Source organism: Salmo salar, chromosome 03, assembly GCF_965601325.2.
Source record: "Salmo salar chromosome 03, fSalSal1, whole genome shotgun sequence".
NCBI classification, from domain to species: domain Eukaryota; kingdom Metazoa; phylum Chordata; class Actinopteri; order Salmoniformes; family Salmonidae; genus Salmo; species Salmo salar.
In genome coordinates, this window is record NC_138293.1 from 100,977,912 (window position 1) to 101,002,990 (window position 25,079).

The 25,079-nt window shown below is 40.9% G+C and overlaps 1 protein-coding gene across 1 annotated transcript in view; it reads right to left on the minus strand.

Moving 5' to 3' along the window:
* The window catches only part of LOC106602008 (NACHT, LRR and PYD domains-containing protein 3), a 32,149-nt gene extending 7,070 nt beyond the window's left edge, over positions 1-25,079 (minus strand). Inside the window, exons 1-9 of the mRNA XM_045715922.2 lie at positions 24,436-25,079; positions 9,258-9,559; positions 8,924-9,028; positions 3,438-5,229; positions 3,115-3,291; positions 2,644-2,817; positions 2,319-2,465; positions 1,982-2,149; positions 437-610 (exon numbers count right to left, since the gene is read on the minus strand). Of these exons, the coding sequence (XP_045571878.2) occupies positions 437-610; positions 1,982-2,149; positions 2,319-2,465; positions 2,644-2,817; positions 3,115-3,291; positions 3,438-5,229; positions 8,924-9,028; positions 9,258-9,543 (3,023 nt within the window). The 5' untranslated portion in view covers positions 9,544-9,559; positions 24,436-25,079. The remainder of the gene's footprint in view (positions 1-436; positions 611-1,981; positions 2,150-2,318; positions 2,466-2,643; positions 2,818-3,114; positions 3,292-3,437; positions 5,230-8,923; positions 9,029-9,257; positions 9,560-24,435) is intronic.

Genomic DNA, 25,079 nt, shown 5'->3' on the forward strand with positions numbered 1-25,079 from the left:
GATCTTTGCTATAAAAGATCTCAGTAGCTATTGTGTTGACACTCAATGGTTCATTAGATGGTTAATCGTTGAAAGTCAAGTGCTTTTGCAAAGCTCTTATAATTAAAGATGTAGTTTAAGTATAACTCTGACTGATGTGTGAAGTTTGTCTCTCCTCATTTAGTAATACAGCAATTAACCACCACACTTTGAAAACAAGGACATTTCTAAATGATCCCAAACTTTTGAACGGTAGTGTATGTAACTGTTCTAAATTAGCAAAAATGTCAAAACATTTCTAAAAACCTGTTTTCTTTTATTACATTTTTGAATAATGTGGAAAAAGTCAAGGGGTCTGAATAGTGAATACTTTCCAAAGGTACCAAACACAAAGTCCATTGTAAAACATGTGGTTCTAATAAACTATCACTTGATGAACTAATACAGATTTACTGACCTCAGAGTCTCCAGTTTACAGTGGGGATTCTCCAGTCCAGCAGAGAGCAGCTTCACTCCTGAATCCTGCAGGTTGTTGTCACTCAGGTTCAGCTCTCTCAGGTGGGAATGGTTTAACCTCATTGCTGAGACCAGAGAAGCACAGCCTTCCTCTGTGAGCAGACAGCTTGACAGCCTGCAGAGAGATTACATCTGAAGGGTTCAAGGGGGCCCTCAAGTTACGGTCAGTCTAATCACATACTGTATACAGCCAGTCTAATCACTTACTGTACATGGTCAGTCTAATCACATACTGTATACAGCCAGTCTAATCACATACTGTATATGGCCAGTCTAATCACATACTGTATATGGTCAGTCTAATCACATACTGTATAGGGCCAGTCTAATCACATACTGTATACGGCCAGTCTAATCACATACTGTATATGGTCAGTCTAATCACATACTGTATGCGGCCAGTCTAATCACATACTGTATATGGTCAGTCTAATCACATACTGTTTATGGTCAGTCTAATCACATACTGTATATGGTCAGTCTAATCACATACTGTATGGTCAGTCTAATCACTTACTGTATATGGTCAGTCTAATCACATACTGTATGCGGCCAGTCTAATCACATACTGTATATGGTCAGTCTAATCACATACTGTTTATGGTCAATCTAATCACATACTGTATGGTCAGTCTAATCACATACTGTATGGTCAGTCTAATCACTTACTGTATATGGTCAGTCTAATCACATACTGTATACGGCCAGTCTAATCACATACTGTTTATGGTCAGTCTAATCACAGGCCGGCTCATAGCCTGTGGCAAAAATGAGAGGACATCAACAACCGGTATAGGCCAATTCAAAAAGTTCTTTATTATAAAACAAAACTATTAATTCTAAACAAAGAAAAAGGAATGAGGTGTGGAAATGTCATAATGTAGGGTGTATGTAGGGTGCATGGATGCGTGAATATGTGTGTGTGAACATGACTGAGTGGAAACTAAATAAACCAACAAAGGAACAAACAAAACAGGATCATACCTGGAGGAGCAGGGAGAGAGAGAGCAAGCCAAGTGAGAGAGAGGTTAGTGGAGCAGTTTGTTAAATACCCTGAGCCCAGGTGGCTCCAATCACACCAGCTCCAATCACTAACGACCCTCCTCTGCCTGCAGGAGGAACCGCCCCTGCACTGCAGAGGAGGAGCCGTGACAACATACTGTATGGCCAGTCTAATCACATACTGTATGGTCAGTCTAATCACATACTGTATGGTCAGTCTAATCACATACTGTATGGTCAGTCTAATCACATACTGTTTATGGTCAGTCTGATCACATACTGTATATGGTCAGTCTAATCACATACTGTTTATGGTCAGTCTAATCACATACTGTATGGTGAGTGAAAAAAAAAATACAAGCTGGATTTTAATTGGGTAGCTTGGGAACAGTGAAAGTTCAGTTCAATGGAAATTAAGAAGATCAGGAGAACATTGGTATCTGTAGACTTGTGGATTACTGACAAAACAATAAGATTTACTGACCTCAGAGTCTCCAGTTTACAGTGGGGATTCTCCAGTCCAGCAGAGAGCAGCTTCACTCCTGAATCCTGCAGGTTGTTGTCACTCAGGTCCAGCTCTCTCAGGTGGGAGGAGTTGAGATATGAGGCCAGAAATTCACAGCTTTTCTCTGTGAGGTTGCATCCTCTAACTCTACATGAAACCCAAAAAGGCAATGATCAGCATGTCATAAATATACTGTACAAGTTGAAGTTTGGGAACAATGACATTTCATTTCAACTGATGCCAAACACATTAGTATGATACTGTCTGCTATAGACATATGGTTCTACTGAACTATCACAACTACAGGAATACTGACCTCAGAGTCTCCAGTCCAGCAGAGAGCAGCTTCACTCCTGAATCCTTCAGGTCATTGTTACTCAGATCCAGCTCTCTCAGGTGTGAGGAGTTGAGATATGAAGCCAGAAATTCACAACTTTTCTCTGTGAGGTTGCATCTAAGAAGCCTATTTGAAAAGTAAAAAGACAAAACGGTAAGCGTGTCACATAAACATGCTGTACAATTAGAAGTATGGGATCCATGACATTTAATTTCAAATCAGCTGATACCAAACACATCAGGCTGATACCGTCTACTATAAACATATGGTTCTACTGAACTATCACAATTACAGGAATACTGACCTCAGAGTCTCCAGTTCACAGTGGGGATTCCCCAGTCCATCAGAAAGCAGCTTCACTCCTGAATCCTTCAGGTCATTGTCACTTAGGTCCAGCTCTCTCAGGTGTGAGGGGTTTGACCTCAGAGCTGAGACCAGAAAAGCACAGCCTTCCTCTGTGAGCAGACAGCCGGACAGCCTGACAGAGAGATTACATTTGAAGGGTTCAAGGGGGCCGCTTTGATGATCACACGTCTTACAAGTCTCATTCCAATTGACAGAACCTCAAGTTTAAAACCCAACCACCATGTCAACTGTATACGGTCAGTCTAATCACATACTGTACTGTATGGTGAGTTAGATTTTCATTTACAAACAGGGTTTTAATTGGTTAGCTTGGGAACAGTGATAGTTCAGTTTAATGGAAACTAAAGAACAGCAGGAATACGGAGTAGACATTTGTGGATTTAATGACAAAACAATAAGATTCACTGACCTCAGAGTCTCCAGTTTACAGTGGGGATTCTCCAGTCCAGCAGAGAGCAGCTTCACTCCTGAATCCTGCAGGTCATTGTCACTTAGGTCCAACTCTCTCAGGTGTTGTTTACAGGTCGTGTACAGAGCTGAGGCCAAGGCTTCACAGCATTTCACAGTGAGGTTACACTCATTAAGCCTTTGAAAAGTAAAACACAATGAACATTAATTTAGACCACTGTGTGTACATGTAGCAGAGCATTTGAGAATCAACAATGAATTTGTAATATGCTGATGTGTATCTGTGTATTCTGACTGATGATTATATTAAAAACCCATATTTACAGAGCGGTTTGGGAGGCTTTGACCACTGGCAGCAGCCTCAGAAGGCCTTCCTCTGATCTGGAGTATTTCTTCAGGTCAAACACATCCAGCTCCTTTTCTGAAGTCAGCAACACAAAGACCAGAGCTGACCACTGTGCAGGTGACAGTTTGGGTTTTGAGAGACTTCCTGATCTCAGGTAGCTTTGGATCTCCTCCACTAGAGAATGGTCATTCAGTTCATTCAGACAGTGGAACAGATTGATGCACCTCTCTGGAGAGGGATTCTCCCTGATCTTCTCCTTGATGTACTTGACTGTTTCCTCATTGTCCTCTGACCTTCTTGTTCTCTCGTTCAGTAAGCCTCGTAAGAGAATCTGATTGGACTCCAGTGAGAGACCCAGAAGGAAACGAAGGAACAAGTCCAGGTGTCCATTCTTACTCTGTAAGGCCTTGTCCACTGCACGCTTGTGGAATTCAATTGTCGATATTGTCCTGAACTGCGTGAGAAGCCTTCGGGGGGTTGACTGTGTCTTAGATAATAGATTTCGATTTCTGTTGTTGAATGAGAGAAAGACATACACAGCAGCTAGAAACTCCTGTATGCTGAGATGCACAAAGCAGTACACCTTCTCCTTGGAAATCCTAGTCTCCTGTCTAAAGATCTGTGTGCACACTCCTGAGTACACTGAGGCTTCAGTGACATCAATGCCACACTCTTTCAGGTCTGACTTGTAGAAGATCAGGTTGCCATTTTGAAGCTGTTGGAAAGCCAACTTACAGATTTTCATTATCATCTTTTTATTCCAGTGTGACACTGTCTTAGCTTGTCCATTATACTTCCTATTCTTCTGTTTGGACTGAAATACAAAGAATTGTGAGTACATCTCAGTCAGGTTCTTGGGTATCTCTCCTGTCTTCTTTTCAGACAACAGGTCTTCAAGAATTGTGGCAGAAATCCAACAGAAGACCGGTATGTGGCACATGATGTGGAGGCTCCTTGATGTCTTTATGTGAGTGATTATTTTGCTGGCCACGTCCTCATCATCACTGAATCTCTTCCTGAAGTACTCTTCCTTCTGTGGATCGTTAAACCCTCGTACCTCCGTCACCTGGTCAACACACTCCGGAGGGATCTGATTGGCTGCTGCAGATCGGGAGGTTATCCAGAGGAGAGCAGAGGGAAGCAGCTTCCTGTGGATGAGGTTTGTCAACAGCACGTCCACTGAGGTTGACTTTGTCACATCACGGCAACTCTTGTTATTTTCAAAGTCTAGGGGCAGTCGGCACTCATCCAGACCATCAAAGATAAACAGAAATTTGAAATTGTTGTTCTTGAAAATTCCTGATTCTTTCACACCTACAAAAAAATGATCTACAATGCCAACAAAGCTATGCTCTTCCTTTTTCATCAAATTCAGCTCTGGAAAAGGGAGTGGAAAAATGAAATGAATGTCTTGGTTTGCTTTTCCTTCCGCCCAGTCCAGAATGAACTTCTGCACAGATACAGTTTTTCCAATGCCAGCGACTCCCTTTGTCAGCACAGTTCTGATATGTTTGCCTCGTCCAGTTGAGGGTTTAAAGATGTCATTGCATTTGATTGATGTCTCTGGTCTTGTTGATCTCCTGGTTGTTGTCTCAATATGCCTCACCTCATGTCCAGTTATGACCTCTCCACTTCCACCCTCTGTGATGTAGAGCGCTGTGTAGATCTCATTGAGATCTACTGAATTTCCTGCTTCAGGTATCCCCTCAAATACATTTGTGTATGTATCTTTCAGGTAAGACTTGAGTTTCCATTGGTATGCAGAACGATCTATATATCCAAACAACATTTAATTTAGTAAATGTTCAAAGACATGAAGAAAAGAGGGTTTCTCAAAGGTTCTCTGGGACATACCCCTTCCTCTTTCTCTTAGCAGGGGTTGGTGTTGAGAAAGAAGCTGTTGAAGAAACATCTAATTCTTCTGTTCTAGTTCAGAGTCCCTCTGCAGATCCTTCCCTCCAACAACATTGAGACTGAAGACCCTGGTGTTGTCCCTACACTTCCTGTTTAGAAGTCTATAAAATATGGTCATGTTTAATCAACATTTTAATATTCACTAAACCTTGGTTCTATGTGGAACCATAATGAAAACCCATTGAGCCCTTCAATGGTTCTTTGCAGTTCAGAAAATGGTTCTTTCACCTTTTATCGATTCAAATTTAGTGGCGGTGGATCATTAGAATATTTTGTGGCGTGGTTTGCGCCCAGCACTTTTTGTGCAACCGTGAGAGTGTAATTCCAGTTTATTTAATCAGTTGTGTTATGCCTTTACATGTTAAATATGACTATGGCCAGTGACGGTATCTTGTGAAAGCCTCACATTTATCTTGAAGTCATTTAGCTCTTATCCAGAGAGACTTGCACTAGTGAGGTCATACATTTGAGTCATTTAGCAGAGGCTCTTATCCAGAGCGACTTACAGTACATTTCCAGACTTTTTAGTTTTGTTCGTTTTTTTTGCCATATATGGCCTTCTGTCAACTGACAATGGTTGATGAAGTCAGTGGTTCTCAATGTTCTCCTCAGGGACCCCCAGCTGTTCCAGAGCTACCACACCTGATTAAACTGGTCAATTAACACAATAATAATATTTATGGAATTAAACAAATATAATATGGCTACCCAGAATAAAAAGCCCGGTATGGTTCTTCAAAGGGGTTTACAAAGAACCATTGAGATTGAGGAAGGTTCTTTATAATATGGTTCTCCATAAAGGTTCGATAAAAAAAGTTTAAACGGTTCTATATAGCCCCTTAAGGGTTGTAACCATAGCAGAACTCTTTTTGGGGGCTATATAGAAATGTTTAATAATGGTTATTTACAGAACCTTAGGAACGGTTATTTATAGCATCCTAAAGGTTCCATTTGGAACACAATGGGATCCGCTATGGCTATGAGCCAAATAACCCTTACTTGGCTCTATATAGAACCATTATTTTGTGAATGGTTTAGTGAATATTAAAATGTTGTGATTAAGCATTACCATCTTTTGTAGACTTTAAAACAGGAAGTGTAGGGACAACACCAGGGTCTTCAGTCTCAATGTTGTTGGAGGGAAGGATCTGCAGAGGGACTCTGAACTAGAACAGAAGAATTAGATGTTTCCTCAACAGCTTCTTTCTCAACACCAACCCCTGCTAAGAGAAAGAGGAAGGGGTATATACATAGATGGAGGGGGGTTACGTAACGTATGCAGCACTAATATCACCATCCTTTTCAACAGCTGTTCTTCTGTTGGAGATGAAGTTGGCAAGCATGTGTTCTCTGGCTACTCAACATCAATAAACAATACAGGAACTATCTACAGTATATTACCTGTTGTTGAGCTAGGAGGTTTCTCTACAGTATATTACCTGTTGTTGAGCTAAGAGATTTCTCTACAGTATATTACCTGTTGTTGAGCTAGGAGGTTTCTCTACAGTATATTAGCTGTGTTGTTGAGCTAGGAGGTTTCTCTACAGTATATTACCAGTTGTTGAGCTAGGAGGTTTCTCTACAGTATATTACCTGTGTTGTTGAGCTAGGAGGTTTCTCTACAGTATATTACCTGTTGTTGTTGAGCTAGGAGGTTTCTCTACAGTATATTACCTGTGTTGTTGAGCTAGGAGGTTTCTCTACAGTATATTACCTGTTGTTGAGCTAGGAGGTTTCTCTACAGTATATTACCTGTGTTGTTGAGCTAGGAGGTTTCTCTACAGTATATTACCTGTTGTTGAGCTAGGAGGTTTCTCTACAGTATATTACCTGTAGTTGAGCTAGGAGGTTTCTCTACAGTATATTAGCTGTGTTGTTGAGCTAGGAGGTTTCTCTACAGTATATTAGCTGTGTTGTTGAGCTAGGAGGTTTCTCTACAGTATATTACCTGTGTTGTTGAGCTAGGAGGTTTCTCTACAGTATATTACCTGTGTTGTTGAGCTAGGAGGTTTCTCTACAGTATATTACCTGTTGTTGAGCTAGGAGGTTTCTCTACAGTATATTACCTGTAGTTGAGCTAGGAGGTTTCTCTACAGTATATTAGCTGTGTTGATGAGCTAGGAGGTTTCTCTACAGTATATTACCTGTGTTGTTGAGCTAGGAGGTTTCTCTACAGTATATTACCTGTTGTTGAGCTAGGAGGTTTCTCTACAGTATATTACCTGTTGTTGAGCTAGGAGGTTTCTCTACAGTATATTACCTGTGTTGTTGAGCTAGGAGGTTTCTCTACAGTATATTACCTGTGTTGTTGAGCTAGGAGGTTTCTCTACAGTATATTAGCTGTGTTGTTGAGCTAGGAGGTTTCTCTACAGTATATTAGCTGTGTTGTTGAGCTAGGAGGTTTCTCTACAGTATATTACCTGTTGTTGAGCTAGGAGGTTTCTCTACAGTATATTACCTGTTGTTGAGCTAGGAGGTTTCTCTACAGTATATTACCTGTGTTGTTGAGCTAGGAGGTTTCTCTACAGTATATTACCTGTTGTTGAGCTAGGAGGTTTCTCTACAGTATATTACCTGTTGTTGAGCTAGGAGGTTTCTCTACAGTATAGTACCTGTTGTTGAGCTAGGAGGTTTCTCTACAGTATATTACCTGTGTTGTTGAGCTAGGAGGTTTCTCTACAGTATATTACCTGTTGTTGAGCTAGGAGGTTTCTCTACAGTATATTACCTGTTGTTGAGCTAGGAGGTTTCTCTACAGTATATTACCTGTGTTGTTGAGCTAGGAGGTTTCTCTACAGTATATTACCTGTGTTGTTGAGCTAGGAGGTTTCTCTACAGTATATTACCTGTGTTGTTGAGCTAGGAGGTTTCTCTACAGTATATTACCTGTTGTTGAGCTAGGAGGTTTCTCTACAGTATATTACCTGTTGTTGAGCTAGGAGGTTTCTCTACAGTATATTACCTGTGTTGTTGAGCTAGGAGGTTTCTCTACAGTATATTACCTGTGTTGTTGAGCTAGGAGGTTTCTCTACAGTATATTACCTGTTGTTGAGCTAGGAGGTTTCTCTACAGTATATTACCTGTTGTTGAGCTAGGAGGTTTCTCTACAGTATATTACCTGTGTTGTTGAGCTAGGAGGTTTCTCTACAGTATATTACCTGTTGTTGAGCTAGGAGGTTTCTCTACAGTATATTACCTGTTGTTGAGCTAGGAGGTTTCTCTACAGTATATTAGCTGTGTTGTTGAGCTAGGAGGTTTCTCTACAGTATATTACCTGTTGTTGAGCTAGGAGATTTCTCTACAGTATATTACCAGTTGTTGAGCTAGGAGGTTTCCCTACAGTATATTACCTGTGTTGTTGAGCTAGGAGGTTTCTCTACAGTATATTAGCTGTGTTGTTGAGCTAGGAGGTTTCTCTACAGTATATTACCTGTGTTGTTGAGCTAGGAGGTTTCTCTACAGTATATTACCTGTGTTGTTGAGCTAGGAGGTTTCTCTACAGTATATTACCTGTGTTGTTGAGCTAGGAGGTTTCTCTACAGTATATTACCTGTTGTTGAGCTAGGAGGTTTCTCTACAGGTTTCTCGTAGTCAGTCTTTATAACTGCTGGGGCTTGGTGCATGTGCTGATCAGGACCCGACCCAGACTGCTGACCTAGGCACAGCAACACACATCAGTCTAATGAGGTCGTCATGGAAATGGAAATCCACAACAACGTTGTCCTCAAAAGAAGGGGGTGGTGTTGGGGTGATAAAATACATATTCTAACCAGAAAAAGCTTGTTTGGACTTTCAACAATACAAAGTTTCACATTTATAATGATTTACTTCCTGTGCACCAAAAAGTACACTAACATGTCATGCACGTATCAGTTGTGAATTACCTATTTCGTAGTCAGTCTTCAACTTCTCAGCAAGATTGTTCTGGTTAATCCTCCTCAGTATCTCCAGTGAGATCTTCAATGTGTCTGCATAACTGTAGGTCTCCGTCATCTTATCTACTGTGTCCTCTCTGTCAGCATTCTCTAACTGACTCTTTGAAATGGCACATAAGCCCATCTGAGATATAAAGCCGTCATGTTGCTTCAGGTACCATTTAAATGTCTTCAAGTCATCATCAGCCAGCTGATTCAGAGTGGCCAGAAGCAGCTCTGGTACAGATGATGCCATTGTAGATAATCAGACACTATGAAACAAAAGAGCAGATAACATGTTGATAAGACCCCAAAACAAAGTCCTCTAGGGAGATTGTTATCTCTCAAGTGATCTCCTGTCTTCAATCATCTGTTAAAATGTTGATAAGACCCAAAGTCCTCTAGGGAAATTGCTATCTCTCAAGACATCTCCTGTCTTCAATCATCTGTTAAAATGTTGATAAGACCCAAAGTCCTCTAGGGAGATTGCTATCTCTCATGTGATCTCCTGTCTTCAATCATCTGTTAAAATGTTGATAAGACCCAAAGTCCTCTAGGGAGATTGCTATCTCTCAAGACATCTCCTGTCTTCAATCACCTCTTAAAATGTTGGGGAGGTTGTTTTTTTGTAAATGAGTGCAGTAGGTGTGTGTGAATTAGGGATTAACACTGGGAACCGGGATCCAGTTCTGTAGCATAATGTGAATGCTATGTCTTCTGCTTAATCGTGTTGGCTTAGCGACGTGTTGGTTGACCTAGCAATGTGTTGGTTGGCCTAACAACGTGTTGGTCTGCCTAGCGACGTGTCAGCCTAGCGACGTGTTGGTCGGCCTAGCGACGTGTTGGTCGGCCTATCGATGTGTCGGTTGGCCTAGCGACATTTCGGTTGACCTAGCGACGTGTTGGCCTAGCGACATGTCGGTCTAGCGACGTATTGGTTGGCCTAGCGACGTGTCAGCCTAACGACATGTTGGTAGGCCTAACGACGTGTCGGCCTAGCAACGTGTTGGTCGGCCTAGCGACATGTTGGCCTAGCGATGTGTTGGTCGGCCTAGCGACGTGTTAGCCGGCCTAGTGACGTGTCGGCCTAGCGACGTGTTGGTCGGCCTAGCAACGTGTCAGCCTAGCGACGTGTTGGTCGGCCTAGCGACGTGACAGCCTAACGACGTGTTGGTCGGCCTAGCGACGTGTTGGTCGGCCTAGTGACGTGTCAGCCTAACGACGTGTTGATCGGCCTAGCGACGTGTCGGCCTAGCGACGTGTTGGTCGGCCTAGCGATGTGTCGACCTAGTGTAACAGGGTTGGTTATGTTTCCACTTGCCTCTAAAGAAATGTGTATTTCATGTTCAAGCATTCTTATTGGTTGGTTCAACTCTGATGACAATAAGGTGTGTTGTGATTGTCCCCGCTTGCAGATAGGGGGAGATCGCGAACGTCAGGTCTTCCCAGTATGAAAATGTGATGCAAGGGGTAGGTCACGTTCTGAATACTGTTTTATATTTTATATTTTACAAGTTTGCTGTACGTTACTGATTTATACATGTGTGCGTATATGGTACCTGTTAGGGATTGAGGGGCTTTCTGGGATGTGCTTTGGCATATGATTGCTGTAAATAAGTGTGTTAGCTAGCATACACCGATGTAATGGTCACATAAGCCCACTGCTAACACAGTTGTCTTCATGCTACAGATTTTGCCATCAACAGCCATCAATATCGTTAAGCCCTGCACAACTAACGTGCTGTTTCCCATTTAACAACATAAATAAATTATGCTCAACTGGGACCACTGGCTGATGTGATTTATTTGGAGAAAACACAAGGCAAGGAGTGTACGATTTACATCTGTTACACTAGCGACGGACGTGTCGGCCTAGCGACGGACGTGTCGGCCTAGCGACGGACGTGTCGGCCTAGCGACATGTTGGCCGTCTCGGCCTAGCGACGTGTTGGTTGGCCTAGCGACATGTTGGTTGGCTTAGCGACGTGTTGGCCTAGCGACGTGTTGGTTGGCCTAGCGACGTGTTTGTTGGCCTAGCGACATATTGGCCTGTCTGGTGTCACACTTCAGTCACCACTCCCACCTTATTTGTTACAACAGACTTAAAATAGATTGTGCACAGAAATAGTTCAAAACCTTCTGCACTGCTTCCACACCCAAATAAGGAACAAAGAATAAGAGGAAAAACATGCCGTGTACAAACAGAAGGACCAACACATGAATTGTCTAACTTCCATTATTCTCTGGTCTATAAATCAGTTTATTCTGCTTCATTGTCGCAAGATGTAAATTTGTTGGATCCCACCAGGGTCGTCTTCAATAGGAGTAACCAGTCCTACAGGTCACCCTTCACCAGCACACAGCTATGTTGTCGCAAAATGTATCCTGTAGTCTTTCTTCTCTCAGTTCCAGCTGACAACAAACCCATTAACAACTGTTAGCAGGAGGAGGTGGAGCCAAGACTTTGCATTAGTATTGATTCAGACTATTGGCTACAACAGACCTCTCAGAATCTTAAAATGGATTCTGCACAGAAACAGTTTAACTATCTGCACTGCTTCCACACCTAAATAAGGAACAAAGAAAAGGACAGGAATGTTTGTCTTTTTGCAAACTGTGAAAAAATGAACATGTAATGTACAAAGACAAGGACCAGCACATGAACTCTACAACATGGCGGCAGCGTCCTCTTTTGAAACGGAGGCACTTGTTTTAGTTTTCCGTTGCAAAATGTTTTGCTATGTATGCACTAATGAATGACCCAGCTCTCACTTAAAATGGTAATTGCATCACTTTTCAACCTACTATTCATTATCTCCATCTCAATACCAGGGTCTACTATGTGAAAATGGCCCATTTCTAAGTTTTGTAGAAAAAAAAATAAAGTTGAAAAAGTTATATCTGATGACATCATCAAAAATTAAAATATTTTTAAAACAGTGATTTTTTAAACTCTGAGATTTGCGGTGATGTGGGGATCAAGAAAATACCCTCCCTTTGGCTAGAAACTCCTTGCAAGTAATTATTTTTTAGAATTTTTCTATCCTACCCTGTGATGTCAGAGAGAAGCATTTTTTTAGGACCTTCTCTTTTTAACCACAGATCATAGAAACGAACTTCAATTAATAGCCCGGGCGTTTATTTTCACTGGACACAACAGGCAGTTATTAGAGACAGGCTTCTATTTGAGTCAGGCGTCTATTTCCTTAATGCACACAGCTTTTGCTCATTTGCATAGTTAATTCTTTAATTCTAGCATTCACTTCCAGCATTTTAATACATTTCTTGATTTCTGGCACTAACGTGTCATCGTTTACACACTGTATCCCGTTTCTTTTGTCTTAGTATGCCTATATTTTGATCAAAAATGTATACATTATTCTCCTCTTTGACTGTGCATATTCAGCAGTTCTTTCTTTCGCCATTAGAGGGCCGATTTCTTGGGGTCTGTACTCCCGAAGTTGTTGACTGTTTTTGTGCTTGCTAGTTAGCTAGCAGTTGTCACTTGTTAGCAGCCAATAGCTAGCAGGTTCTTACTGGTGATAAAAATGAATGATTGCCATAATTTCGAGTCATTACTGAATTATTTAATTTAACAAATCAAACATTAAACCTTGTAAACAAGTCATGGTAATTCATAGTAACATTGTAAATAATTAATTTAGACCGGGCGTTTTTTTTAAACAGGCATTTATTTGTGGCGGAATTGCCCTTTAAAGATACACTGCTGCTCTGAAAGAGAGCAAAAGCTATCTGGAAATGGAGAATTACAACAAGTGACACAAACTTTACTTTAGTCCCTCACTGTCTAATAAGTCTCAAAATGAACACTTGAAAATAGTGATTTGAATCGATTTAGCTGTCCACCTGCTGTTTAAAGATGAAGAAATATGTTGATTAACTGTCCACCTGCTGTTTAAAGATGAAGTACAGTGAGGGAAAAAAGTATTTGACCCCTGCTGATTTTGTACATTTGCCCACTGACAAAGAAAGGATCAGTGTATAATTTTAATGGTAGGTTTATTTGAACAGTGAGAGACAAAATAACAACAAAAATATCCAGAAAAACGCATGTCTGAAATGTTATAAATTTGCATTTTAATGAGGGAAATAAGTATTTGACCCCCTCTCAATCAGAAAGATTTCTGTCTCCCAGGTGTCTTTTATACAGGTAACGAGCTGAGATTAGGAGCACACTCTTAAAGGGAGTGCTCCTAATCTCAGTTTGTTACCTGTATAAAAGACACCTGTCCACAGAAGCAATCAATCAATCAGATTCCAAACTCTCCACCATGGCCAAGACCAAAGAGCTCTCCAAGGATGTCAGGGACAAGATTGTAGACCTACACAAGGCTGGAATGGGCTACAAGACCATTGCCAAGCAGCTTGGTGAGAAGGTGACAACATTTGGTGCGATTATTCGCAAATGGAAGGAACACAAAAGAACTGTCAATATCCCTCAGCCTGGGGCTCCATGCAAGATCTCACCTCGTGGGGTTGCAATGATCATGAGAATGGTGAGGAATCAGCCCAGAACTACACGGGAGGATCTTGTCAATGATCTCAAGGCAGCTGGGACCATAGTCACCAAGAAAACAATTGGTAACACACTACGCCGTGAAGGACTGAAATCCTGCAGCGCCCGCAAGGTCCCCCTGCTCAAGAATACATATACATGCCCGTCTGAAGTTTGCCAATGAACATCTGAATGACTCAGAGGACAACTGGTGAAAGTGTTGTGGTCAGATGAGACCAAAATGGAGCTCTTTGACATCAACTCAACTCGCCGTGTTTGGAGGAGGAGGAATGCTGCCTATGACCCCAAGAACACCATCTCCACCGTCAAACATGGAGGTGGAAACATTATGCTTTGGGGGTGTTTTTCTGCTAAGGGGACAGGACAACTTCACCGCATCAAAGGGACGATGGACGGGGCCATGTACCGTCAAATCAGCCAGGGCATTGAAAATGGGTCGTGGATGGGTAATCCAGCATGACAATGACCCAAAACACACGGCCAAGGCAACAAAGGAGTGGCTCAAGAAGAAGCACATTAAGGTCCTGGAGTGTCCTAGCCAGTCTCCAGACCCTAATCCAATAGAACATCTGTGGAGGGAGCTGAAGGTTCGAGTTGCCAAACGTCAGCCTTGAAACCTTAATGACTTGGAAAAGATCTGCATAGAGGAGTGGGACAAAATCCCTCCTGAGATGTGTGCAAACCTGGTGGCCAACTACAGGAAACATCTGACCTCTGTGATTGCCAACAAGGGTTTTGCCACAAAGTACTAAGTCATGTTTTGCAGAGGGATCAAATACTTATTTCCCTCATTAAAATGCAAATCATTTTATAACATTTTTGACATGCGTTTTTCTGGATTTTTTTGTTGTTATTCTGTCTCTCACTGTTCAAATAAACCTACTATTAAAATTATAGACTGATCATTTCTTTGTAAGTGGGCAAACGTACAAAATCAGCAGGGGATCAAATACTTTTTTCCCCCACTGTAATATGTTGATTAACTGTCCACCTGCTGTTTAAAGATGAAGTAATATGTTGATTAACTGTCCACCTGCTGTTTAAAGATGAAGTAATATGTTGATTAACTGTCCACCTGCTGTTTAAAGATGAAGTAATATGTTGATTAACTGTCCACCTGCTGTTTAAAGATGGAGTAATATGTTGATTAACTGTCCACCTGCTGTTTAAAGATGGAGTAATATGTTGATTAACTGTCCACCTGCTGTTTAAAGATGGAGTAATATGTTGATTAACTGTCCACCTGCTGTTTAAAGATGAAGTAATATGTTGATTAACTGTCCACCTGCTGTTTAAAGATGGAGTAATATGTTGATTAACTGTCCACCTGCTGTTTAAAGATGGAGTAATATGTTGATTAACTGTCCACCTGCTGTTTAAAGATGGAGTAATATGTTGATTAACTGTCCACCTGCTGTTTAAAGATGAAGTAATATGTTGATTAACTGTCCACCTGCTGTTTAAAGATGGAGTAATATGTTGATTAACTGTCCACCTGCTGTTTAAAGATGGAGTAATATGTTGATTAACTGTCCACCTGCTGTTTAAAGATGGAGTAATATGTTGATTAACTGTCCACCTGCTGTTTAAAGATGGAGTAATATGTTGATTAACTGTCCACCTGCTGTTTAAAGATGAAGTAATATGTTGATTAACTGTCCACCTGCTGTTTAAAGATGGAGTAATATGTTGATTAACTGTCCACCTGCTGTTTAAAGATGGAGTAATATGTTGATTAACTGTCCACCTGCTGTTTAAAGATGGAGTAATATGTTGCAATACTGATCATTGCAACAACAAAAATCGAGCAGGATTTTACCTCTGCACATTTATTGTCAATGTTTCGGTACAATACTTTATTTTCTAGTCTTGCCCTAAACTGTAGTTAAAATGATTTTTTTTTTAATGTAATGATCAGTATTGCAACATTTTACTTCCTCATCTTTAAACAGTGTGTGGACAGTTCAATGACAATAACCTTGATGACAATAAATGTTCAGAGGTAAAATCGTGTATGCAGAAGTTATTACATTTTTTTCTACTGTGTTAATGTTGGGGGAGTAACTCCAAGCCCCACAAATCCCAATAGCATAGTCTTAACCTTTCCTCATGAACGTCTTCTCATGTCCTACTAAAGCTGCCCACCTCTCTTCTCTCCCCTGGGGCTTTGAAATATCATTAAATATCAGTGATTAAAACTACACTGAACAAAAATATAAAGGCAACATGTAAAGTGGTGGTTTCATGAGCTGAAATAAAAGATCCAAGAAATGTTCCATAATCTTATTTCTATCAAATTTTGTGCACAAATTTGTTTAGTGAGCATTTTTATTTTTTATTGAACCTTTATTTAACTAGGCAAGTCAGTTAAGAACAAATTCTTATTTACAATGACGGCCTACCAAAAGGCAAAAGGCCTCCTGTGGGGACGGGGGCTGGGATTAAAAATAAAAAATTAATTAAATTAAATATAGGAGAAAACACACATCACGACAAGAGAGACCTAAGACAACAACATGCATGGCAGCAACACATGACAACACAGCATGGTAGCAACACAACATGGTAGCAACACAACATGGCAGCAGCACAAAACATGGTACAAACATTATTGGGCACAGACAACAGCACAAAGGGCAAGAAGGTAGAGAAAACAATACATCACGCAAAGCAGCCACAACTGTCAGTAAGAGTGTCCATGATTGAGTCTTTGAATGAAGAGATGGAGATAAAACTGTCCAGTTTGAGTGTTTGTAGCAGCTCGTTCCAGTCGCTAGCTGCAGCGAACTGAAAAGACGAGCGACCCAGGGATGTGTGTTCTTTAGGGACCTTTAACAGAATGTGACTGGCAGAACGGATGTTGTATGTGGAGGATGAGGGCTGCAGTAAATATCTCAGATAGGGGGGAGTGAGGCCTAAGAGGGTTTTAAAAATAAGCATCAACCAGTTGGTCTTGCGACGGGTATACAGAGATGAGCAGTTTACAGAAGAGTAGAGTGTGGTGATGTGTCCTATAAGGAGAATTGGTGGCAAATCTGATGGCCAACTGGTAAAGAACATCTAGCCACTTGAGAGCACCCTTACCTGCCGATCTATAACTTACATTTCTGTAATCTAGCATGGGTAAGATGGTCATCTGAATCAGGCTAAGTTTGGCAGCTGGGGTGAAAGAGGAGCAATTACGATAGAGGAAACCAAGTCTAAATTTAACTTTAGCCTGCAGCTTTGATATGTGCTGAGAGAAGGACAGTGTACCATCTAGCCATACTCCCAAGTACTTGTATGAGGTGACAACCTCAAGCTCTAAACCCTCAGAGGTAGTAATCAAACCTGTGGGGAGAGGGGTATTCTTCTTACCAAACCACATGACATTTGTTTTGGAGGTGTTCAGAACATAGTTGAGGGCAGGGAAAGCTTGTTGGACACTAACAAAGCTTTTTTGTAGAGCGTTTAACACAAAATCCAGGAAGGGGCCAGCTGAGTATAAGACTGTATCATCTGCATATAAATGGATGAGAGCTTCCTACTGCCTGAGCAATGTTGTTGATGTAAATTGAGAAGAGCGTGGGGCCTAGGATCGAGCCTTGTGGTACACCTTTGTTGACAGGCAGTGGCTGAGACAGCAGATGTTCTGACTTTATATACTGCACTCTGAGAGAGGTAGTTAGCAAATCAGGCCAAAGACCCCACAGAGACACCAACACTCCTTAGCCGGCCCACAAAAATGGAATGGTCTACCGTATCAAAAGTTTTGGCCAAGTCAATAAAAATAGCAGCACAACATTGCTTAGAATCAAGGGCAATGGTGACATCATTGAGGACCTTTAAGGTTGCAGTGACACATCCATAGCCTGCGCGGAAACCAGATTGCATACCAGCGAGAATACTATAGACAGACATCAAGAAAGCCAGTCAGTTGATTATTGACAAGTTTTTCCAACACTTTTGATAAATAGGGCAAAAGAGAAATAGGCCTATAACAATTAGGATCAGCTATATCTCCCCCTTTAAATAAAGGACTAACCGTGGCTGCCTTCCAAGCAATGGGAACCTCCCCAGAGAGGAGAGACAGGTTAAAAAGGTCAGAAATAGGCTTGGCGATTATAGGGGCAGCAACCTTAAAGAAGAAAGGGTCTAAACCATCTGACCCAGATGTTTTTTTGGGGTAAAGTTTAAGGAGCTCCTTAAGCACCTCAGACTCAGTGACCGCCTGCAGGGAGAAACTTTGTAGTGGGGCAGGGGAAAAAGAGAGAGGAGCATCGGGGATAGTCGCATTAGAAGGGGTGGGAGATGAGGAAATGTTGGACGGGTAAGGAGGCATGGCTGAGTCAAATAGGAATCCTGACTTAATGAAGTGGTGATTATAAAGCTCAGCCATGTGCTTCTTGTCAGTAACAACCACATCATACACTTTAAGGGACATGGGCAATTGTAAGGAGGAGTGTTTATCCTTTACCAAGATAATCCACCTGACAGCTGTGGCATATCAAGATGCTGATTAAACAGCATGATCATTACGCAGGTGCACCTTGTGCGGGGGACTACAAAAGGCCACTAAAATGAGGAGTTTTTTTCACACAACACAATGCCACAAGATTTGAGGGTGCATGCAATTGGCATGCTGATTGCAGGAATGTCCATCAGAGCTGTTGCAAGAGAACTGAAGGTTAATATCTCTACCATAAGCCACCTCCAACGTTGTTTTAGAGAATTTGTCAGTACGTCCAACCAGCCTCACAACCACAGACCACATATAACCACACCAGCCCAGGACCTCCACATCCGGCTTCTTTACCTGCGGGATCATCCGAGACCAGCCACCCGGACAAGCTCATCTGTGTGCTCGTCGTCCTCACCAAAGTTTTGAACTGACTGCAGGAGTCATAACCGACGATGGCCACTGGCACGCTGGAGAAGTGTGCTCTTCACAGATGAATCCCAGTTTCAACTGTACCGGACACAATGCAGACAGCATATATGGCGTTGTTTTTACATTTTAGTTATAGCAGAGCGACTTACAGGAGCAATTAGAGTTGAGTGCCTTGCTCAAGCGCACATAGACAGATTGTTCTGATTACTGGCCCATTGCTCTTAACCACTAGGCTACCTGCTGCCCTGTCATGGTCATGTGGGTGAGCGGTTTGCTGATGTTCGTTTTGAGAACAGAGTGCCCCATGGTGGCAGTGGGGTTGTGGTATGGGCTGGCATAAGCTACGGACAACAAACACAATTGCATTTACTCAATGGTAATTTGAATGCACAGAGATACCGTGACGAGATCCTGAGGCCCATTGTAGTCCCATTCATCTGCCGCCATCACCTCATGTTTCAGCATTATAATGCACAGCCCTATGTCGCAAGGAACTGTCCCGCTTCCTGAGGGAAATTATGGTCACACCAGATATTGACAGGTTTTCTGATCCATGCCCCTAATTTTTTAATATTTTTTTTACAGTATCTGTAACCAACATTTTATTTCAATTGACTGATTTCCTTAAATCAGGTATTCCCAAAATTGGGTAGGCATACTCGCAGGGGTACGTGCAATGCCATCGGGTGTAAGCCAAATAAAAATGTGATTCACATTTAAAAAAATATATACATATCTACAGTTGAAGTTGGAAGTTTACATACACCTTAACCAAATACATTTAAACTCAGATTTTCACAATTCCTGACATTTAATCCTAGTAAAAATTCCCTGTCTTAAGTCAGTTAGGATCACCACTTTATTTTAAGAATGTGAAATGTCAGAAAAATAGCAGAGAGAATGATTTATTTCAGCTTTTATTTCTTTCATCACATTCCCAGTGGGTCAGAAGTTTACATACACTGAATTAGTATTTGGTAGCATTGCCTTTAAATTGTTTAACTTGGGTCAAATGTTTCAGGTAGCCTTCCACAAGCTTCCCACAATTGGGTGAATTTGGGTGAATTTTGGCCCATTCCTCCTGACAGAGCTGGTGTAACTGAGTCAGGTTTGTAGGCCTCCTTGCTCACACATGCTTTTTCAGTTCTGCCCACATATTTTATATGGGATTGAGGTCAGGGATTGTGATAGCCACTCCAATACCTTGACTTTGTTGTCCTTAAGCCATTTTGCCACAACTTTGGAAGTATTCTTGGGGTCATTGTCCATTTGGAAGACCCATTTGCGACCAAGCTTTAACTTCCTGACTGATGTCTTGAGATGTTGCTTCAATATATCCACATAAAGTTCCTTCCTCATGATGCCATTTATTTTGTGAAGTGCACCAGTCCCTCCTACAGCAAAGCACCCCACAACATGATGCTGCCACCCCCATGCTTTACGGTTGGGATGGTGTTGTTCGGCTTGCAAGCCTCCCCCTTTTTCCCCCAAACATAACGATGATCATTATGGCCAAACAGTTCTATTTTTATTTAATCAGACCAGAGGACATTTCTCCAAAAAGTACAATCTTTGTGCCCATGTGCAGTTGCAAACCGTAGTCCGTAGTTTTGGAGCAGTGGCTTCTTCCTTGCTGAGCGGCCTTTCAGGTTATGTCGATATTGGACACGTTTTACTGTGGATATAGAAACTATTGTACCTGTTTCCTCCAGCATCTTCACTAGGTCCTTTGCTGTTGTTCTGGGATTGATTTGCACTTTTCGCACCAAAGTACATTCATCTCTAGGAGACAGAACGCCTCTCCTTCCTGAGCGGTATGACAGCTGTGTGGTCCCATGGTGTTTATACTTGCGTACTATTGTTTGTACAGATGAATGTGGTACCTTCAGGTGTTTGGAAATTGCTCCCAAGGATGAACCAGACTTGTGGAGGTCTACAATTTTTTTCTGAGGTCTTGGCTGATTTCTTTTGATTTTCCCATGATGTCAAGCAAAGAGGCACTGAGTTTTAAGGTGGCCTTGAAATACATCCACACCTCCAATTGACTCAAATTATGTCAATTAGCATATCAGAAACTTCTAAAGCCATGACATCATTACATTTACATTTTAGTCATTTAGCAGACGCTCTTATCCAGAGCGACTTACAGTAGTGAATACATACATTTCATACTTTTTTTCCCGTACTGGCGCCCCGTGGGAATCGAACCCACAACCCTGGCGTTGCAAATACCATGCTCTACCAACTGAGCCACACGGGACCATTTTCTGGAATTTTCCAAGCTGTTTAAAGGCACAGTCAACTTAGTGTATGTAAACTTCTGACCCACTGGAATTGTGATACAGTGAATTATAAGTGAAATAATCTGTCTGTAAACAATTGTTGGAAAAATCACTTGTGTCATGCACAAAGTAGATGTCCTAACCGACTTGCCAAAATTATAGTTTGTTAATAAGAAATTCGTGGAGTGGTTGAAAAACTAGTTTTAATGACTCCAACCTGGGTGTATGTTAACTTCTGCCTTAAAATGTATATATTTTTTAATTTCTTTTTCTTCACATTTTAAAACAGTCCATTTATTTTTTCCAAAGAGGCTATACATTTGGGTGAGTTTTTTTTCTCACCTGAGTAGCCTTGTTTCACTGCCAAAAGTAAAATTAAACCATCTAGTGTTCAGCGAAATAACAATATAATGTCAAATACAGGTAGCCTAGTCAAATAATAAACATTCAATCACATTAACCATTACTCTCTCGTGGGAATTCCACTAACGGTCTGTATGTAGCCAAATGTAGCTGCTGCTCATGTTGGTGTCTGTACTGATGGCACAAAAGCCATGACAGGGAGACATAGTGGAGTGGTAAAGCACGTGCAAGCAGTTGCTCCCGACACCACTTGGGTACACTGCAGCATCCACCGAGAGGCTCTTGCTGCCAAGGGAATGCCTGACAGCTTGAAAGATACGTTTTGGACAGTACAATGAAAATGAGTAACTTTGTTAAAGCAAGGCCCCTGAACTTTCGTGTATTTTCTGCACTATGCAATGATATGGGCAGCGACCATGTAACGCTTTTACAACATACAGAAGTGCGCTGGTTATCAGGGGGCAAAGTATTGACATGTTTTTTTTATTCAGAGATGAGCTTAAAGTTTTCTTTACTGACCATCATTTTCACTTGTCTAACCGCTTGCATGATGACGAGTTTCTCACACGACTGGCCTATCTGGGAGATGTTTTTTCTCGCTTAAATGATCTGAATTGCCTTACCTCCTTACTTCATTTGCACACACTTTATACAGATTTTCTATTGTGTTATTGACTGTACGTTTGTTTTTCTCCATGTGTAACTCTGTGTTGTTGTTTTTTCGCACTGCTTTGCTTTATCTTGGCCAGGTCACAGTTGTAAATGAGAACTTGTTCTCAACTAGCCTACCTGGTTAAATAAAGGTGAAAAACAATTACAAATCTAGTATTACAGGGACTCTCCGCAACTATATTCAATGTGCGGGACAAAATTGAGGCTATGATTAAGAAGTTGGAGCTCTTCTCTGTCTGCATTAACAAGGACAACACACAGGTCTTTCCATCATTGTATAATTTTTAAATACAGGCACAGACTGTGAAAAAATGATTTAAGACTAAAACTCTCTCCAATACAACCCAACATTGCAGAGGTATGTGCATCCTTTCAAGCACACCCTTCTCATTAACCTGTGGTGAGTTATTCACAATTTTCCATGAACAAATAAGGTTTTATAAGACAGTTAAATAAAGAACAAAATTATGGATTATTATTATATTAATATTTGTGCCCTGGTCCTATAGGAGCTCTCATTCTAGTCCTCATTATATTCCTATCAGCAGAGACATGTAGTCCTCATTATGTCCTGTTATATTCCTATCAGCAGAGACATGTAGTCCTCATTATGTCCTGTTATATTCCTATCAGCAGAGACATGTAGTCCTCATTATGTCCTGTTATATTCCTATCAGCAGAGACATGTAGTCCTCATTATGTCCTGTTATATTCCTATCAACAGAAAGACATGTCCTCATTATATCCTGTTATATTCCTATCAACAGAAAGACATGTCCTCATTATATCCTGTTATATTCCTATCAGCAGAGAGACATGTAGTTCTCATTATATCCTGTTATATTCCTATCAGCAGAGAGACATGTAGTCTTCATTATATCCTGTTATATTCCTATCAACAGAAAGACATGTCCTCATTATATCCTGTTATATTCCTATCAGCAGAGAGACATGTAGTCTTCATTATATCCTGTTATATTCCTATCAACAGAAAGACATGTCCTCATTATATCCTGTTATATTCCTATCAGCAGAGACATGTAGTCCTCATTATATCCTGTTATATTCCTATCAGCAGAAAGACATGTCCTCATTATATCCTGTTATATTCCGGCAAAAAAAGAAGGAAAAAGGAACATTGATTCTAACGGCCACTAATGACGTAGGTATTCCTTTATGGGTAGTGTGACGACTAAGTTTAACTTCCAATGTACTCTGACACAACCATGGCACGATAGAATACATGCAGTACTGACAATCCAGAGCGAGTTAACCTGTAAAACCAACCCTCACTCCACCCTACACACATTTTGTTTTTATTCCAGGGTCGTTGCTCTGTCACCTCAGCCTATATCATTAGGATCAAGAATATAAAAGGTAGCGTAAAATAGCTTATATAGAAATATATAATATACCTCTCTCTCACAAGTGTTTCCATAATTGTTGGTTCTAGCGTTATCTTTAATCAGTTTATCCCAGTGTTATCCAGCCCTCCACACACAGACAACAACCCTGTTGACAATACCTAATCCATTTGCAGGTGTGTATCGGAACAATACAGTTTTTATATTGAGATGTATTTTTTTTTTTGAAATAAAAACAAAATGACACCATTTCTTTTGGAATCGTATAGACCTACTCCAATAGAGAGCCTAATCCGGTTTTTAACTTTATAATCCTTTATCCTAGCCCTACATTAGATCTTTTCATATGTATTACGTTTCATCTTAAAAGCTAATCATTCCGATTCACATCCGCGAACAAGGGCCGCACTATATAACAGCTTTTAAGTCATAATATAGCAGACCCGACCTATACAACTAGGCCATATCATATCAAACCAAAAAAACATGGAATTTCTAATGTACAATGTTCAAATTAAATTTAAAAAACAATCAAAAAGAAAAAAGGTCAGCCTTACTCATCTTCGCCTTCCCTAAATCAAAACCTGATTTTAAGTCCATACAGTCCAAAGTTCCAAATTGCCTAAATCACGTTACATGTGGAATTTTTAGGGCGGGTTCCTTTCAGTTTCGCTAGATGAAAGGTCTTCACTTGTTCGCTTCGATGTATCTGATTCTTTTTCGAGGATATCAAAATGCTGATCAATAAATAGTTCAAGGTTCTCTATATTATCCAGAATGTTTGTTTCGCAGTTGTCAGCTAATGCTCAATTTTTATGATTAATTCATGCGTCATCAACCACATGCATAGCTTTTATTAGGTAAATTAACTGAATCAATCAAGTTTAGAGTTGAATCATATTTAGTCGACTCAGTGGGTTCACTTTCCAGTCAGAACATATCTCCATATTTGACTAAATCGAGTCACATGAACAGTATTCCACAAAAATCATAACATTATGAATCATATTTAATAATCTCCTCATCCTCTGTTCTTTGTAATGTATATTATTGTACTTACTTCATTCTCTGTTCTCTTTTATAGCAGCTGCATATTCACTCTGTTCTCTTTTATAGCAGCTACATATTCACTCTGTTCTCTTTTATAGCAGCTACATATTCACTTCTCTGTTTTCTCAATTATGTTCACTTCCTGCATCACAGCATCTCATGCCTCGATCACACCAACAGTGTTATGGCGTTTAGGTAGACCGGAAGTACATTAATTTCCAATGGAACGCCACGTTTGCCTTGCAGCATTGCGTTGCAGAGGCAGTTGCAGTGCGTTCTGTGTGGTGCATACTTTGGATTTATCAAACATATGCATCAAACGATATGTGTAGACGGCTTGACACGTAAATATTGAACTTTTGTTGCACACATATCCAGATGGTGTTGGGTACAATTTTGCACAATGAAGCTGTCGTGTGATGGAGGCGTCACGATGAGGGGTAACCCCCTGGCAGGAAACCACTGGTTAAGTTCTTGCCTGACTAGATGTGTAGGCGTTACATTGCATTAACTATTGGTTGCGTCACAGCATTTTTAACTTTGAAATACCCTGAGAAGAAACCACTATGATCAGGAAGTTGAGCTTGCAGTATTCAAAGTGACCTTATTAGGAGATGTTAAAGAACAGGCATATAGCAACTCTCCAGTCTTCTC